The sequence below is a fragment of the Lampetra fluviatilis genome, chromosome 9 (assembly GCF_964198595.1).
Source record: "Lampetra fluviatilis chromosome 9, kcLamFluv1.1, whole genome shotgun sequence".
Classification (NCBI taxonomy): Eukaryota; Metazoa; Chordata; class Hyperoartia; order Petromyzontiformes; family Petromyzontidae; genus Lampetra; species Lampetra fluviatilis.
In genome coordinates, this window is record NC_136283.1 from 12,762,419 (window position 1) to 12,778,604 (window position 16,186).

Below are 16,186 nucleotides of genomic sequence, written 5' to 3' on the forward strand. Positions count from 1 at the left end.
AACAGCCTGTGAAAGGCTACACGGGGGATATTTGTCTTTGTATGTCTTAATGTATCTGTGCGCATGCTTGCATGCGTGTACCCGCGTGTTCCGCCCGCGGGCTGTTAGCGGCAGCGAGCAGGGTGTGCTGTGTAGTCTCCGCCCTGACGTGCAGGGTTCAATCAGCAGTCACAATTGGACGACTTTGAGAAACCCTGATTGTGGACGCATGTGGGTCCGCAGTCAAGCTTCCTCAAAAAAGCAAAAAGCAGTGTTGTAAAATGTAACCGCAATTTAGTCCTAAGAGGGAGTACAAAAAAAACTGGAGGATAATTTTTTTTCATTGCAATTCCTAAGTGGCCCATTGCATAAGTCTTCCTGTCGCAACGTCGACGCTGACGGGGAAAAAAACTTCGCAAAACAGAACAAAGATACCAAAGAATTACGACGTCCAAACACAGATAAATCATTTGTTTTTAACCGTCGCGTGGCAATAAACAGGCTCCGATGCCGTGGCTCGGTCTCCCTCCTGCGTGTGCCTCGGTGTTTGGCGCCAGTTAGCGTGCGTGACTGTGATCTGCGAACTCGCGTGCCCACCACTGTTACAGGGATCGGTGGCTTGAAACTAAATTCCACGAGAACCAGGAGGGTAGTCGTCCGGGCCACTGTAATAAACTGAAATTGGGCATGATTATCAGATACACCTGGCTGACGTATAGGGACATTACCGGTTTTAATTACGTCCCTTTGCCTGTCGGGCATGCAAACAAAATAGCAACAGGAACATTGCAAGCATTGCCTGGTTTTAATTTAAACACATGTTTGGCAAAATGGAATGCAATGTTATTTAAACCAGTGTTGGGTGGCAGCGCCTAAAATAAGCCACCACTTGTTGAGGGGCACTTCTGGTGCTGCACGCGATTATATCGCGTGCTGTGAGGAGCTATCAGCAAATTAGCTCAAGCACACAAATCCAAAACTGCCATCGCCTGCATATTATTTCCACAAACCTCTGTGCTCGCTGCCCCCAACCAAATCGCCTCTAACGCCACTCTGGTCACGTCACGTTCACGAGGCGTCCGCTCCATGTTTCTTCTCTCAGGGTCACCGCATTTGCCCGACCGACCTTGACCATCCCGCACACCCCACCGGCACCGCCACATTTCTAACCGCGCGCGCTCGCCGTGCGGCTAAAACGGTCGCGGCTAAATCCCGCAAAAGCCGTGCCGGCTTTAATTAACGACAACACCACCACCACCAACCACCACCGCCCACCCCGCGGAGGGCCGGCCGTGGCATCTCGCGCGCGTGGCGTGCGCGAATCGCTCCGTGAGCAGCGCGTGGCTATTTCTCCGCGTCGTGCGTGCGCGCGCGCGCTTCCTCTCGGGGTGTGAACGAGCCGCGCGCTGCGCAAAACAAACGGATCCCGTAACCCCGGCAAGTAGAGAAATGTCGCCTCCGCCGTAACCAACCGCTGCCCGCCAAGCCCGGGCGGCGTCGGCGCGCGTTCTCAGTTGGGTGTATGGGGGACGGTCACTCATCGCGCGAAATCGGACTACGGGTTTCCGTCCAATTAAGAAAATAACTCCGTCATTGCTCCCCTGCAAGCGCGCCGCGGACGATCCCCAAACAGAGCGGCCCGCACACAGCTATTTTGGGCCTCCGTGCATTGCTTCTTCTTCTTCTCCGCTATTTGACAGCGCCTGCAACAAATAAGTGACTTGTGTTCTCTAATTAAATGTTTTCTTTATACATTTTTCTTCCCCTCCTCGCTTCATGTGTTTCCAAATATTGCTTTTTCGAATATTTGGTTATTTATTTTAGCCTCAAACGCACTTTGTCCACCAGTGTGTGTGTGTGTTTGTGTGTGTGTGTGTGTGTTTGCGTGCCCAGGCGTGTGTGTATGTGTGTATGTGTGTGTTTGCGTGCCCAGGCGTGTGTGTATGTGTGTATGTGTGTGTGTGTGTTTGCGTGCCCAGGCGTGTGTGTATGTGTGTGTGTGTGTTTGCGTGCCCAGGCGTGTGTGTATGTGTGTGTGTGTGTTTGCGTGACCAGGCGTGTGTGTATGTGTGTGTGTGTTTGTGTGCAGCACATGTTAGGGCGACCGTGCTACTACTCGAAAGGGCCCAGGATCAAAGTGTGCCTCTGTAACGATGCCAAGATATTATTTTTTAACCGGACTTTTGACAATTTGATTAAGTTAAGATTCTGACGAATAATCATTGCCGTTTCAGCATAAGGGAATTTATTTTGAGCTGCCAGACAGTTTGATACAAAAAAAAGTATTTTAAAAGAGGCCCCCATAATCTCACCCACCTGCTCCCCCTTCCCATCACAGTCCCACGAAGCCCGCAGGAGGAGGCAGTGGAGGCAGAGGGGGGCAGAGGAGGCAGCTCTGATAACGCTCGTTATGCAGCACCCGGCATTGCTGCTACTCTTGAGCGGAGCCTGAGATCAAAGGGTGCCGACTCTGGCCCCAAGGGGACTTGGAGGTCCCAACCCCCCACCCCAGCTCCCTCCCCCCTCTACCCCCATCCCCCGTCTCTCGTTCTCACGGCGTGCCGACTGTCCAGCTCACGAGCCGCCTCGCCGAGACCGTTGCTTCTAATTTGTTCGCTTTGCGTTGTTTCCGAAGCTGCGCTTCGCGAAGGGGACGCCCGCTGACGGGATCGCGTTACCGCATTGTCGGAACGACGCCCGGTGGCAGGCGTGTAATGTGGTGGACGGGCGAGATCTGTTTTTTACAAAGATAAATATCCCCGCGTATAGCCTTAGCAGACCTTTGGGTGCAAGTGCTGGGTTTTTCACACGCACGGAGCACGGTACAAATTTCAGAGCACGCTCGTCGTGCGTCAATCGGCATTGGAAGCAGCTGTCATCTGGGGCATTTCCTTCGTGCCCGGCCACGTGAAATCGTTACCCACCACGAGCAGATTTGCTTCATGAACTGTGTAGCAAACTGCTTAACGATGTTTCCCATCTCCGCTGCTGCTGCATCACCCGAGTACCCACCTCTCCTATGAGTAGTTCCACTCATAGCTAACTCCACTCTTCGTGATTTTGGGAATTTAAATAACGCCATTATACTGCTCTCCCGGGTAAATGTACAATGCTGTCACCCACCTCGCAGTGGTGCCAATAACCAGTGGTACATGCGGGCCCTTGATTTGACCACGATGATCTGCGACACCCTTTCATACGTCATCATCCCGCAATTGCTCAGTGACATCCCACGACACAAAGCAGAGCTACAAAACCTCACTCCTCGCCCCCAAATACTCCCTTGTGGCGCTCCCCATGACTGGATGTCCTCATGACAATGGGGAAATGTCCTCCCTCCTTGTGCCGTCCTTGCTCTGTATAATCCCTGGATCTGCGCACAGCTGTTTTAACGAGTGCCCACACACGAGGCTGAGTGTTGCGGCTGTACATGTGCGCGTATACACACACACGTACCAAACAGGGCAATGTTGTTGTCTCCCAGCACAACATGCTTGCGGTAAGCGCACTCCTGTCAGCTCTCCACTCGCTCGTGCCACAACCAGGCATTTATTAACAAAAGAAACCTCAACACGCGTGTGTTTTTTTTTTACTCATTCCACCCTTGCCTGTTTTTCGTCTTTGGCAAACAAGGATGGGTCGAGGTGGGGTATGGGAGCCATCTCAAATTGACGGCTGTTGATGGAGCACGGCGGAGATATATATACGACACTGCCAATGTGAAAATGTTTCAATTCATTCATATTCACGTTTTCAAAAAAAACTATTTAAGCGGTACTATGGAATAAATTGACACATTCTCATTTTTCATTTCATCACCGCGAGTGTTTCTTATCTAAATTTTTTTTTAAAGCATTCATTTAGTGTCTTACCCAAAACATTAAAGTGCGCGCATGCACACCACGCGAGGCGTCGCTGCCATCACAGGACACAGGACGGTCAGGACGTGAACAGGAATAAACCGCACGCATTAGTTGCTCAAGCCTCTTGGTCACCGGCGAATCACGACAACACGAACGCTCTCCTTCGTTCGTCTTCCACTGCCCTATATTCGCAGGTGTATTTTTGTTGGCGGTCAGCAGCAGCGGCTGGTAGCATGTGCGATTGCCGTCGGACACAGCCCAGCGATTTTTTTTTGTCGTTGTCGTACAAGGGGCCAATTTGTAGCGAGCGATGCCTGTCTGTGGCATGTTGGGCGATGCTGCGTACAATTGTTCAAACAAAAGCCACGTGCCTGGCAGAAACAGCAGCAGCAGCGGCAGCATCGGCTTGTGCTCGGATTCAGAGAGGTTCAGGCGAGATCCCATTTACCGCCCCTGTTGCACGGAGTGGCCAAATCGTGTGCGCACGCACGCACGCTCGAACGCCGGTGTTTGTGCCAGCACGTCAACATTAGCGGGCATGAAAAGGCCACTTTGAAGTGCCGCTTAATAGAGTTCCCCGGCGGTTGCGTGTGCCTTTGCCTGCGTGCGTACGCGTGCCGTGTGGGTTGCAGCGTGCGTATCCATTCATTTCGTGGCGCCGCTCACAATGGCCGTTGTGTAGCGGTTTGCGTTGACGATGCGTCTGTTGCTCGTCTTGTTGTCTGCTGCGGTCGTGTTCTGCGTACCCTGTGGGCCATACACACGCATAGATGTGTGTAAGCGCGTGCGTACATGGCAAGTGTCGTGCACCCGTGAACCTGTCCAAGATAAACACCCGTCGCTCGGTTCTGCCAGTTTTGTCAGGCAAACCCAAACCATCTGTGAACATCGCTCACCGTTTTTATATTCGTTGGTAAGCGTTTTGTTTCGATCGTGATCGCATCCAGACGACAACGTTGGCGCGCGCCACGTTAGAGCTGCATTGTCCCCGTGAGCCAGCCGCGGCTGTCTGCCCTTTCGACAGACGAGGAGTGTAAACCATCACGCAAACTCCGGTCATCCTCGCGGTGGCGGCCTTTGGCTAACCATCGAACGAAAAGTCGGTCGTCACCGCATCGTGCGCTTTCAGATGCACTCCTGTGGCCGTCCGGGACGCTCTTCCTTCCGAAGCCACAGGAGCTGTGCACTTTTAAAATTCAGATTGAAAACTCATTTCTTTAGAACGGTTTTCTGCGTTTCGTTCTTTGTCCTTCCCCCGCACCTCCGATTAGCACGGAAGGCTACGTATGGTGCGAAAGAAGTTCAACGTACATACATACAGATGACCGCGTCGCGAGCGAGGGTTTTTGAACTGTGGTGACGTGAAGACGCATCGGCAGACAAAGGGGATGAGTGACCGCCGTGTTATTTGCTGCTCTGTCCAGTTTCTCAAACTCCCAGAAGCATCGGCGTTGACCTCCCCCTGCCCCCACCCCTCCCCCCACCCTGTCAGCCGTGGAAATGTGCTTGTTTCACACGGGCAGCTACGTTTACCGTGAGGACTTTGAGGAGACGGCGTGAGGGTTAGCGTCAGGTGGCCCTGTCGATTTCTCCCTCTCCCTCCCTCTCTCTCTCTCCCGCAACACTTTTTGAGGAGCTCACAGCGGGCGATGGTTTTATTTTCGAGCAGTTTTTTTTATCATTCCTTAAAAAAAAAGGTTTTGGTTGCCTTCGAACCTTTTCACTGTTTGTCGAGTGATTTTTCTTTTTTTAAACAGGCACAAGTTGCTTAAGTTGTGCACCCAATTTAAATTTCGATTTAAAGCTTTCGTGACTGCAGGGATTCATCTTCTTGGTTCTTTCGGTAAAGTCACGTAGAATGGAAATAATAAAATAATAAAAATAAAACATAATAAAATAATTCTCACGACGTTTCGGCCACAACGCAAGCAGCCGTCCTCAGGTGAAGAACAGGTCTGAATGAGACGCTGTCTTTCTGACAGACCTGTTCTTCACCTGAGGACGGCTGCTTGCGTTGTGGCCGAAACGTCGTGAGAATTATTTTATTATGTTTTATTTTTATTATTTTATTGTGCACCCAAATTGAACAAAGCATATGGGGGGGGGGGCACCTCGTGGCATCAGAGGAGACGTCCGCTAATCTAACACCCGCACGCAGAGAGCCCGACCTGTCGCCCTAGATTCACCCACCATACATCCGCACCGCAACCACAACTGGAACCACGCTTTTAATAATAATAATATTAAGGCTTTGCATCCTCGGCTGAGCTTCCTCTCTGCATAATTAGATTAAGCGGCAGAAAAGATCAACGGAAAGAATGTCACTTAAAATCGGAGGCGATGCGTTCCAGCCCCTGCGCTCGGTCAACCCGCGGGTGCGATGGCGCGCCGGGCGATCTCGCAGGAGATCTCGCGGGCGATCTCGCGTGAGATCTCGCGTGAGATCTCGCGGGCGATCTCGCGTGAGATCTCGCGGGCGATCTCGCGTGAGATCTCGCGGGCGATCTCGTTCGACGCTTGTGCCACGCGAGGGCAAAAGTGCCTCGTGCGCCCTCTGAGCCCCAACGAAGCCTCTGCACTTTCGCGACCAGCGTCGGCGCGCAGAGCGTCGTGAACGATCAATCGGCAGCGCGCCGAGCGGAGCCGCCGTGCCTACGCAGCCTGCCGTCGCTGAGCTGTCGAGTGCTCGATTGAAGAGTCGGTGCGGCCGTTGAGTGCCCTGTTATTTCCCCCACTACAGCGCTGCCACTCAAGTCCGTCATATTAGCGATAGCATTTGGCCTGGCTCTAGTGCAGCTGTCGAGTGTCCCGATGTGTCAAGTGCCACCACTAAGTCCTGCAGATAAATTGACAAGGGGGTGTATTTAGCACTCGACGGCAGGAAGAACCCTCGAACGCCACCAATCTCTGAGAAAGCCGCGTTCACAGTGTCTGGCTAAGTGTTTGTACAACTGTGCGAGTGCATTTGTCGACGTGAATGCGTGTGTGGAGCAATAACGTAATGGTTCATCACACAGTGTTGTGAACCCAGATAGCTGGGTTTGATCCCTGGCCGTGGCTAACATTGCTGGAATATATTTAGACCTCCTGTAGGTTGACTGAGCTTTAAATGAATACCCACCCCATTGTGTGCCGTGCTGAGCTTCATAGGTGCTCGCTAACAGCACTTGCCAAAAGAGTCAGATAAAGGCTACACGGGAGATCTTTGTTTTTCGGTGTGGGGTAATGAGAGGTGAGGGAAGATCGATAACAACCCAGAAATCCAGCACTGGGGTACGGAGATAACAGTCCAATCAAAGGTCATGACCCAGTGAGGAAATCGTGCCGATGCTGCTCCCGATCACAAAAACATGATGCCGGAGGCAATTATTAAAACAAAAGAAAATAATCAACTGTTCTTGTTTAAATCTCAATGTGTTCTGAAGAAGTCGGTGGTTGCAACCTTGCGAATGTTTCTCAGGAGGTGGTTGTGGTCAGGGCGAATAATAGTGGCCCAGGGAAGAGTGGAATGTAGGAGCGGGCTAGAGGGAAGGATGGTGAAACCAGAACACTTTGATTCGTCCTTTGCAGGACACAGAGCCTCAACGTGTCAGACCGCTACGTTGAAGATTGACCCCAATTGTTGGGGTCACTTGGGAGGACACCATTGGCTGTCCACGAGGTCTGACGGTTCTTGCCTCTGTGTTGCAGGACCTCCCGGCAGGATGGGCAAGCGAGGGCGAACCGGGGAGCCAGGTGAGGCTGTCCCCCACCCCCACCACCCCCCCCCCCCCCCCTTCACATGTATTGCCAGAGTCATGAAGCCCAAATTCTGCAATGTTACTCTCCGCCACTGCATGCGCAAGTGCAGCGATCATTTGCCGGGCGGAAAAAGTCGTGCATTGCACAAAATAAATCAAACTCGACACTGGCGGCGCGAAGTTTAACGATAACAGCGAGGTGCTAGTGGTTGGTAGTGGTGGTGGTGCAAGGCACTAGGTGGACGAGGCTGCAAATTCTACCCGAGGGTGTTCCAGTCTCGGGTGATAATGTGTGCGGGTGGAGTCATTGGCAATAGCTTCCCACGTAGAGACCCGTGGACTCACACAGAGACCCGTGGAATCACACAGAGACCCGTGGACTCACACAGAGACCCGTGGACTCACACAGAGACCCGTGGACTCACACAGAGACCCGTGGACTCACACAGAGACCCGTGGACTCACACAGAGACCCGTGGACTCACACAGAGACCCGTGGACTCACACAGAGACCCGTGGACTCACACAGAGACCCACTGAGAAACTGGAACGCACTGGCATCGGCCTCATCAGCAGTGCTCTCTCCAGCCTGACGGGCACTCGCAGACCGTGCGGATCCCGAGGGGAACCCGACCTGATGGGGGCCAAGCACTGATGAGGCATCATCATTATAATCATCATCGTCACACGTTGCCTTTTAGCAAAGTAGTGATGCATCTATTGATCTATTACAATTAGTTCTGGCATTAAGGATATGTGCATTGTGTCAGAATAGATTATTTTTTTATTCATACACGTCGTATGTAATTTGGTCATGTAAACCCTGCAGCCACTCGAGATTCTGTATTTACCACCTCGGCAAATAAAGCAGCAATTCTCCATATTCAATTTCTCCAGATTGTAACAGTGAACCAAATTGCGAGGGGAGTGATTCATCGGAGGCCGTATTACCTTCATATGCCAATCATCAACAAATCCCCCCCCTGAGTCTGAAAAACCCGGCGGGCGGGTGGAGTTTGTATCGCCTCCTCAACCTGGAGCCAGGGGATTCCAGGCTGACATCTCAGAAAAGATTTTCACGACCAAAAAATATTTCCGCACCACATCGAGTCGTACTCTTGTCGCGATCGCCGTGACCACTCGTCACACGCTCCGCATACTCCCGGGAAAAATCATCGGTGAGAAATTAAGCCACCACCCCCTCCCTTCCCCCCGGGTGTTACATGCGCGTGAGCATTGGCAGAGCGAGAGAAGACTCCTCTGCCGCCCCTTGCCCCCCTCCCTCCTCTCCTTCCCATGCTCCCCTGGGTAGCGTTGGTGCGGTGCGCAGCGGTGCGCCCCTAACGGCCCTTGTTTAGAGCCTTCCCAGCGAAACCGGAGGCCAGGAAGTGAGCTAGGGTTACCGTGGTGGCCAGGGCTTTCCTCGCGCTCTCTTCAGTCGCACGTGTTCAGCGGCGTTTATAACGCGGGGAGGGGGCCGGGGGGGCAGATTTGGGGGGAGGGGGTGACAGGCGTAGTTGTCTGGACAGAAGCACCCACCAGGAGTACTTCTCTATTAAAGTAGCATTCAAGAGAAGTACTCCCGTACAACGATATGCAATGTTACGTGTACGGTTCTTTGTCAATTTACTGCTGGATAAAGGCCTCACCACGCCGTGTCGGTCATGGCCGTTGTTTGACCATACTTCTCCCCCATGGTTCGTGCGAGTTGGAGAAGGGGGGGGGGGAGGCAGCCAGAACCGGTTCAAATAATAGTCGCCACCTGACGACGTTAGCCGTGACCAGGAATCGAACCTGGGCGGTCGAGTTTACAGTGCGGTGCGCGGGACACTGCACGGCAGCTCCGCTGTACCGCGTGTCCTCGTCCGCTGCTGGATCAGGACCTCCCGTGCCGTGTTTGGGGTTAATTGACCAAACTTCAGCGTTGCGGCAGGAGATTCCAAGAGTACCGGCGCCGTGCGGACGTTGCAGCAGTGGTCGGCAGCGGCGCTGTACACGCAGTAGCTTTCGCGAGGAGGGCGGACGGGCTGCGGTGGCGAGCCGGGAGCATGGCAAATTCACCAGAAATTCCAGAACAGAGAATTCAGCAATGGGGTCGGGGTTTAGAGGATTCAATTGTTTGCATTATGGTGATGGGTGGTGCTTGGCACGGGAACTAATGAATGAGCAAATTACCTTATTCATTTAGACATATGTAATTTCTGTATATGTTTGCGTGTTTGTGTGTGTGGAGAGCGGTAGTGCAGCGTTTAGCGTGCTCTGCTATGAGCCCGGCGACCCAAGTTCAATACTCGCTCATGGCCATCACCAGTTGCGAATATTTGAACGACTCGGCCTTACATGAGTGCCTGGTGTGGTGTTGGCCACCAACCCCCGCGTGTACCATTTCCGACCATCATAGGCGCTCGCTATCTGCACTTGCGCCAACATGTCTGTTGGAGGCTATACGGTGGATCTTTGTCTCTGTTTGTGTGTGTGTAATATAATATTTACTTATTTGTAGTTGAGGAAAACCTGAAAGGTTTAGCTTAACTTTTTTTGAATGCACGAACCAATGGAAATGTTTTCTTTATTGCCACACGAAGCCAACACTAATACCAGCACGTGGCCTTTTTGACGCTATAAAACGCTCTCTGTTTACCCCGCCGTCGTTTTTTTTCACTGTCAAATAAACTGTCCCTTTATTTTACTCGGGATACACAAAAGCCAACGTAAACGCGCGCACGCAAGCCCGCACCCCCTCACGCTAGGGCGAATTTCACGCAACGTCGCTCGGGCGAGGCCCCCACCCCCCCGCGCGCGGCCCCGCCGCCCCCCACCAAAAACCTCTCCACGCCACGCGAGGTGCCCACGAGTAACTCCCTCGACGCTAGTCGACGTCGTCACGGCCACGGTCGCTCCACTGCTGGATGATGAAAGCCTACCCCAAAGTTGTCCGCCATCTCCCCCGGGGTGCTGCGATGTTAAACAAGCCCACCCAGTTAGCACCTGTGCCCGCGATGGGTGGGCTTTCTCTCAGATGCGTCCCTTCCTTCGTTCGGCTGGAGAGGAACGCAGGGTCCGTGTCTCGCTCCACGGAGCCGAACGTACATCGGCGGAGGCGCAGCGGTTTATTTTACTGCTAAAGCGCGTTGAGAAGTCTTTCGTCGGGCGATTGACGTCGAGCTGGAGCCCTGGCGCGGAGTGCCGAGGCGGGGCCCGCCTGTAACCTGACGATAATTGCCTTTTAATACGAGAGCTATAAATAAAGGGGGGGGGGGGGGGGGGGGAGTCAGAAAATGCCGATGACAGTCCCTGTGTACCCAGCTGCTGCCTGGAAATAGAGCGCACGTAAAGGAAATCTGCGAGACACAATTTCCCCGATCTTCGTGAGAACGGAACAAAGTGTGTGCCACCGGCCCGGGGGCCCTCTACGCTCGAGGTGCCGCACGTGGCCTCCGGGAGCCGCGGCGCGGATTTGTCGAGGCTACAGTTGCTGCTGCCCGGGCTTGAGTTGAGCATTCCTCCCTAATGCACCAGTTTCCTGGCCTAACCAGGTTGGGGATATGGGGGGCACCGGGCGAGAGGGGGGGGGGGGGAAAGAGCCCAGGTGTGGCCGGGGGTGTCGTTTGGCACGAACGACGCGGTGGCCGCGTCGTTCGTGGGCAGTCGCCGGGCAGATGTTGCGGTGATGCATGGCCACTCAATCACATGTTAATCGTGTGTGTGTGAATGGGCACTTGTAGCCACCACAGCGGCCAACTTGGGCTGTGGACGGGTGCAAGGGGCTGGTAACCCCTTCACCTTGATTTTAATCACCACGAAAACACGTGTAAAAATATCTAACTAAGCTTGCTGACACTTCACATGGCCTTAAAGTGTACATAGCCTGGCACCATGGTGACATCACCGCTACTTAGTGGCGAATGGCAGTTATTGTTGTTGTTGTTTAATTGGTGTACTTGAAGATAGGTGGTGTAGGCACTATGAACCTGCCAAACTGAGTTTGATTCCGGGCCATGGTTAACGTCAGTTGGCGAGCGATTTCAAAACCGATCACAAAACCAAAACAATCCTGGGGGGGGGAGGGGGGGGGAACACAAACCAGGACAGGTGACAACCCTAGCCAGGTGCGCACCTGCCGCAGGGTGCGGTCCACCGCCGCCGGACCCACGGCCCGCGGCGTTGATCTCTCTCTCTCTCTCCGTGCGGAGTTGTGCTCTCTCTCTCTCCGTGCGGAGTTTTGCTCTCTCTTTCTCTCTCTCCGTGTACCTGTTTTCATGGTGGTGGGCGCCGTCGCCGGCTAGCGCTCGCCGATGCTCGGTCGGGAGCCCGGGGGGCTGGGAAAGGTGCGCGGCTTTGATGGAGCCAGCTGTAATCACAGCACCCAGTAACCTGAGAAATCCTTTCACTCTTGGCACGGCGCGTTTCCCTCATAATTGTAACGGGTTTTTTTGTGGGGGGCTACTTTTGTTCGCGTCGCATGCGGATTCATTCATTCGTTCACTGTTTCACGTTTGTGTTCACGGTCCCTTCATTTTATTTCCCTCTGCTAGTTCACGTGATGAATTTTCTTTTGCGTGGGGTGCATCTGAGTGGGGTACCTCTGAATGGGCTATCTCTAAGTGGGGTACCTCTGGCATGCGAGCGCTAAACTTAGCGATGAATCTACGAACAACAGCGCGTGACGTCCCAAAGCAAGCGAGAGCCAAACGTGTATCAAGTCTGGGCGGAACGCTCTCCTTCAGTGTTTTCTCCGCTCCGGTCCTTGCGACACCCATCCGTGAAAAAGAGTTTCAGAGGTCACCAGCTTCCTCCAGTCTAAATAAAGATTCTGATTTTCATTCCGTCTGCCTTTTTGCTCTTACCAATCTTTTCTGCGGGATAACATTGTGGACTGCAGAGGGCGGTGCAGCGAAAATTATTTGTTGTACTGTGCTTCTATGTTCCTATGTCTATGTTTCCACACCTTCAACTTACACTGACCAACAGGGTGAATTGCACGGTCAAATAACTCCCCCATGACCAGCACGGCATGGGGAGGCCTTCATCCCGCAGTGGATTGAAAACAAAGTCTGCACATGTAGTTTATTGTCATATGTAAATGAAGCCACGACACACCTGCCACCCACCTGTGGTTGGTAATGAAGGGAAGCTGTACCGTGTGGGGTCTCCACAACCCAGGCTGAGATACGCCACGGTGGGTTCAGGCGGGGAGGGGGGGGGGTTAAGAATCTCACTTGTGAACTCCGCTTATTTATTTTTCACTTCCAGCCACGCGTCAGGTGTAATCGTCTGAACGTGCCTCACGGTGTTTGAGCTTGAAACGATTGTGGTTATGGTTCGCAGGGATGTTTTGTGATATCAAAATCACGAGAGGAATGTTTGCAGGGGAAGTGTTATGAGTGTCGAGTCTCTCGTCACACCCCGCAGTGCCACTGCCCCCCCCCCGCCCGCGTCCCAAGAACCCTGAGAATATCGTGGGTTTGGGTTCGACGGCGCTCGTCCCTCGGTCGCCCGAGTTTGTTTTTGTTAATCATTTTAATTAACCCCTTAACGAGTTTGTCACGGCGCCATTCCGCGCTAGCTGTCGAATAATCAGGGCGGCGTGGTTTAAAAATAGAGACGTTTCTCAAAGCCCCCTTTGTGTCAGAGGTGATAAGTTTGTTTGAAATATTGGCTTCTTAATAGACGAGCGCAGGCGCTTGGCCGCCCGCCAGCTTCTAGTGCCACGCATAAATATAGCAGCGGAGAAAGGGAGACAGCGGTAACACGAGGCTCGCGCTTGGCGCTGCACAGAAGCGCGTTTTGCAGGCTTCCGGTAAAGCGATAGCCACCGGAGGAGATCCAGGAGCGTGTGTGCGGAGAGCCGCGGACTTTCGGTGTAGAAGTTTTCTTTAATTGCCGCCCAATTAGGAAAGCTGGCATGGGCGGCTGTGATGCGTGGCCGGGGGAGGGGGGCGGGCGGGGAAGCCCCAGAGCCTCACAACTGCTCAGGACAAGTTTAGTAGCGGCTGGATTAGAGGGGTTTTTTTTAAGGAGGCGAAATAAAATATTAATAAAGGAACGGCGGAAGTAACCGAAGATTATGCTGCTCGTACAGTTTTGTTTATTCCTGTGTCGAGGGTGGAAATGTAATGAGCGAGTGGGAATGTTGGGCCATTGCGAGTGATGTCACCAGTGGTTCGACAGAGGAGAGGTGCCGTTCCCTTCAAGCGAATCCGATTTTACTGACGGCGGCGTTGAAGTCATCGCTCCTCCCTAGCACTCCACCAAATATACCGGGTCCAAGAGGTGAACTAATGAAGACAAATCTTGACTCAAAGCTTTTGTGACCGCAGGAATTCATATTGTTGGGTCTTTCGGTGCGTGGCTTTACCGACAGACCCAAGAATAGAATGAAGACAAATCGAAAGGGAGACGCACAACTGAGAACCAGCGACAATGCTCGCCCAGAAAATCGATTTTTCATGGGAACTTGGGCAGGAAGGAGTCATGGGGGGGCGGGGGGGGGGTGAGGTGTACTGGCACGCGACCCCTGCAAGTTGCGTTGGCTCCACAGTATCGTGTCCGTTGCGCACGCAGTAGGGCGACGTCACGTGACATGCGGGGTGCGATGGCAGGAATGAGCTGTCACAATCGCGCCTCGTGTTATCTCTAAGTCGTCTTTCGCGTGCAGATTATTAGTCGCGGTGTTTTTGGCTTGGGGTGTTGGTTTGAATTGTGTTTTTTTTTTGGGGGGGGGGGTGGTGGGGGGTGGGGGGCGCAGTACCGGCGGGGAGAGGGGGGACCCGGCGAGGCATCGGATCCGTCTCGCTGCGTGAGCCGAAGAGTGCGGGCGGCACCGCACCGGAAACGCTCGCTCCCAACCGGCCCCGCCGCGACATGTGCTGCACACGATTTGATCTGTCAGCACAATTAATGCCCGGCGCTAGCGAGATGCCGTGGAGAGGGGAGGGGGGGGGGGCGTGGGCCGGGAGGGGGGGGGGCAGCCCAGCGGCTGGTACTGCTGCTGCTGCTGCCGCTGATGCAGTTTGTCGAAGGCCGCCGAGGAATTATTTTGTTGTGCGAGTGGTCACTGAAACCAGAGAGCCCTGCCGGACACACGGCTCCGAGTTGGGCAGGCGGGGGAGCGGGCAGGGGTGTGGGGACAGGGGGGAGGGGCCGTGAGGGTCGCTGGGCACGGAGTGGGCACGACTCGTTCTGCTCTCGTCCATAGAACGGTCCCCGGCCACTCGGGGAATCTAAACATGTTTCTTTGCCCTGATCTGCGAAGCCACGTGTGAGAAAGCATAATATTGTAAAATCAAACTCGCCACGTTTGTCATCAACATTGCTGGTTGGCACAACGAGCCGTGAGCCCGGCGAGTCGTGGCTACGAATAATATCAGGGCTGAGTGATCTCTGAAGTCTGAACCGTTCCTTGCCCCAATCCACCCTCCACCAATCCCACACTGACCAGTGTGGTGAAGTATGGTCAAACAACCCCCGTGACTGACAAAGCATACAGATGTATTTGTCTCTGAGTGGATATATAATTGTCTGTAAATGATCATTTTTATTGTTTAAATGTTCTGTGTTTTATAAATAACAAAGGTTAATATCATAATGAATGTCGCAGCGTCTAACCGTGCGCTCTTCTGTGTGTGCGTGTGTCTTGCAGGGAAGCCGGTAAGTGGAGCGACTGACATCCGCCCCTCCTCGTCCCCCCTGCCCGTGCATCGCTTTCACTGCTGCACAGAACCACGAAGCAGACCACGGCCACACGCGCAGAAGAGTAGTGAAGTGCAGCAGACACAGCAGCAGACCCGAGCGCCGTAGTCGAAAAGCATCACACCGCGTCGTGTGCAGCGGCACTATAGCGAAACACAGCAGGCCGCACGGCATGCACAGAGCAAACACATTCCTCCTGCTGCGGAGGGAGCTGGTAGGAACGTTGGGTTGCTCGGTCAATGGCCAGGGTCAACGGCGGCGTGGTGTATTCCGCAAATATGCCCGACTGTGAGTGCGGGCACAAGCCGGCGTGAGTAGGTTAAACGTTGAGTTTTATAAGGGCACCACGGGGTGACCAGCTCCTCCCCACCCAGCCCCACCCCTCCCACCCCCCACCCAGCCCCACCCTCCCCACCCAGCCCCACCCTCTCCTCCCCACCCAGCCCCTCCCTCCCCACCCAGCCCCTCCCTGCACGACGGACGGACGAACACAATAATCCCCTGTGGGCTGGTGGAACCAGGAGGTTCCTCCCAGTAGTAGTATCATCATAGCAGACCGCAGCGCATGCAGGGCAGCAGTGAAGTGTGCCGCAAACGGAGGTCGCAGCACGAACCAATGCTGCCCCGCGCGGCACGCAGAGCTTCGCTTGCGTGCCTGTTCTCTATCCAAAAATAAACTTTACGCATACTCTTTGGTTCTTTCGGTAAAGTCGCGTAGTTAGAAATAAAATAAATCAAAAATAAAATACAAAAAATGTCTACCTACGTGACTTTACCGAAAGAACCAAAGAGTATGGATTCCTGCAGTCACGAAAGCTTCAAATCAAGATTAAACTGCACACATTAGCACGTTAATAAGATGTCTCGTTTACTTTTGACGTTTATTTTTTTTTCTTTCAACCTTTTGCAGGG

At 53.5% G+C, this 16,186-nt stretch overlaps 1 protein-coding gene across 1 annotated transcript in view; it reads left to right on the forward strand.

Moving 5' to 3' along the window:
* Positions 1–8,926, forward strand: part of LOC144934279 (uncharacterized) — a 115,955-nt gene extending 107,029 nt beyond the window's left edge. The window contains exons 3-4 of the mRNA XM_078859959.1: positions 7,533–7,577; positions 8,913–8,926. Coding sequence (XP_078716085.1) covers positions 7,533–7,577; positions 8,913–8,926 — 59 coding nt within the window. The remainder of the gene's footprint in view (positions 1–7,532; positions 7,578–8,912) is intronic.
* Positions 8,927–16,186: the final 7,260 nt, after the last annotated feature.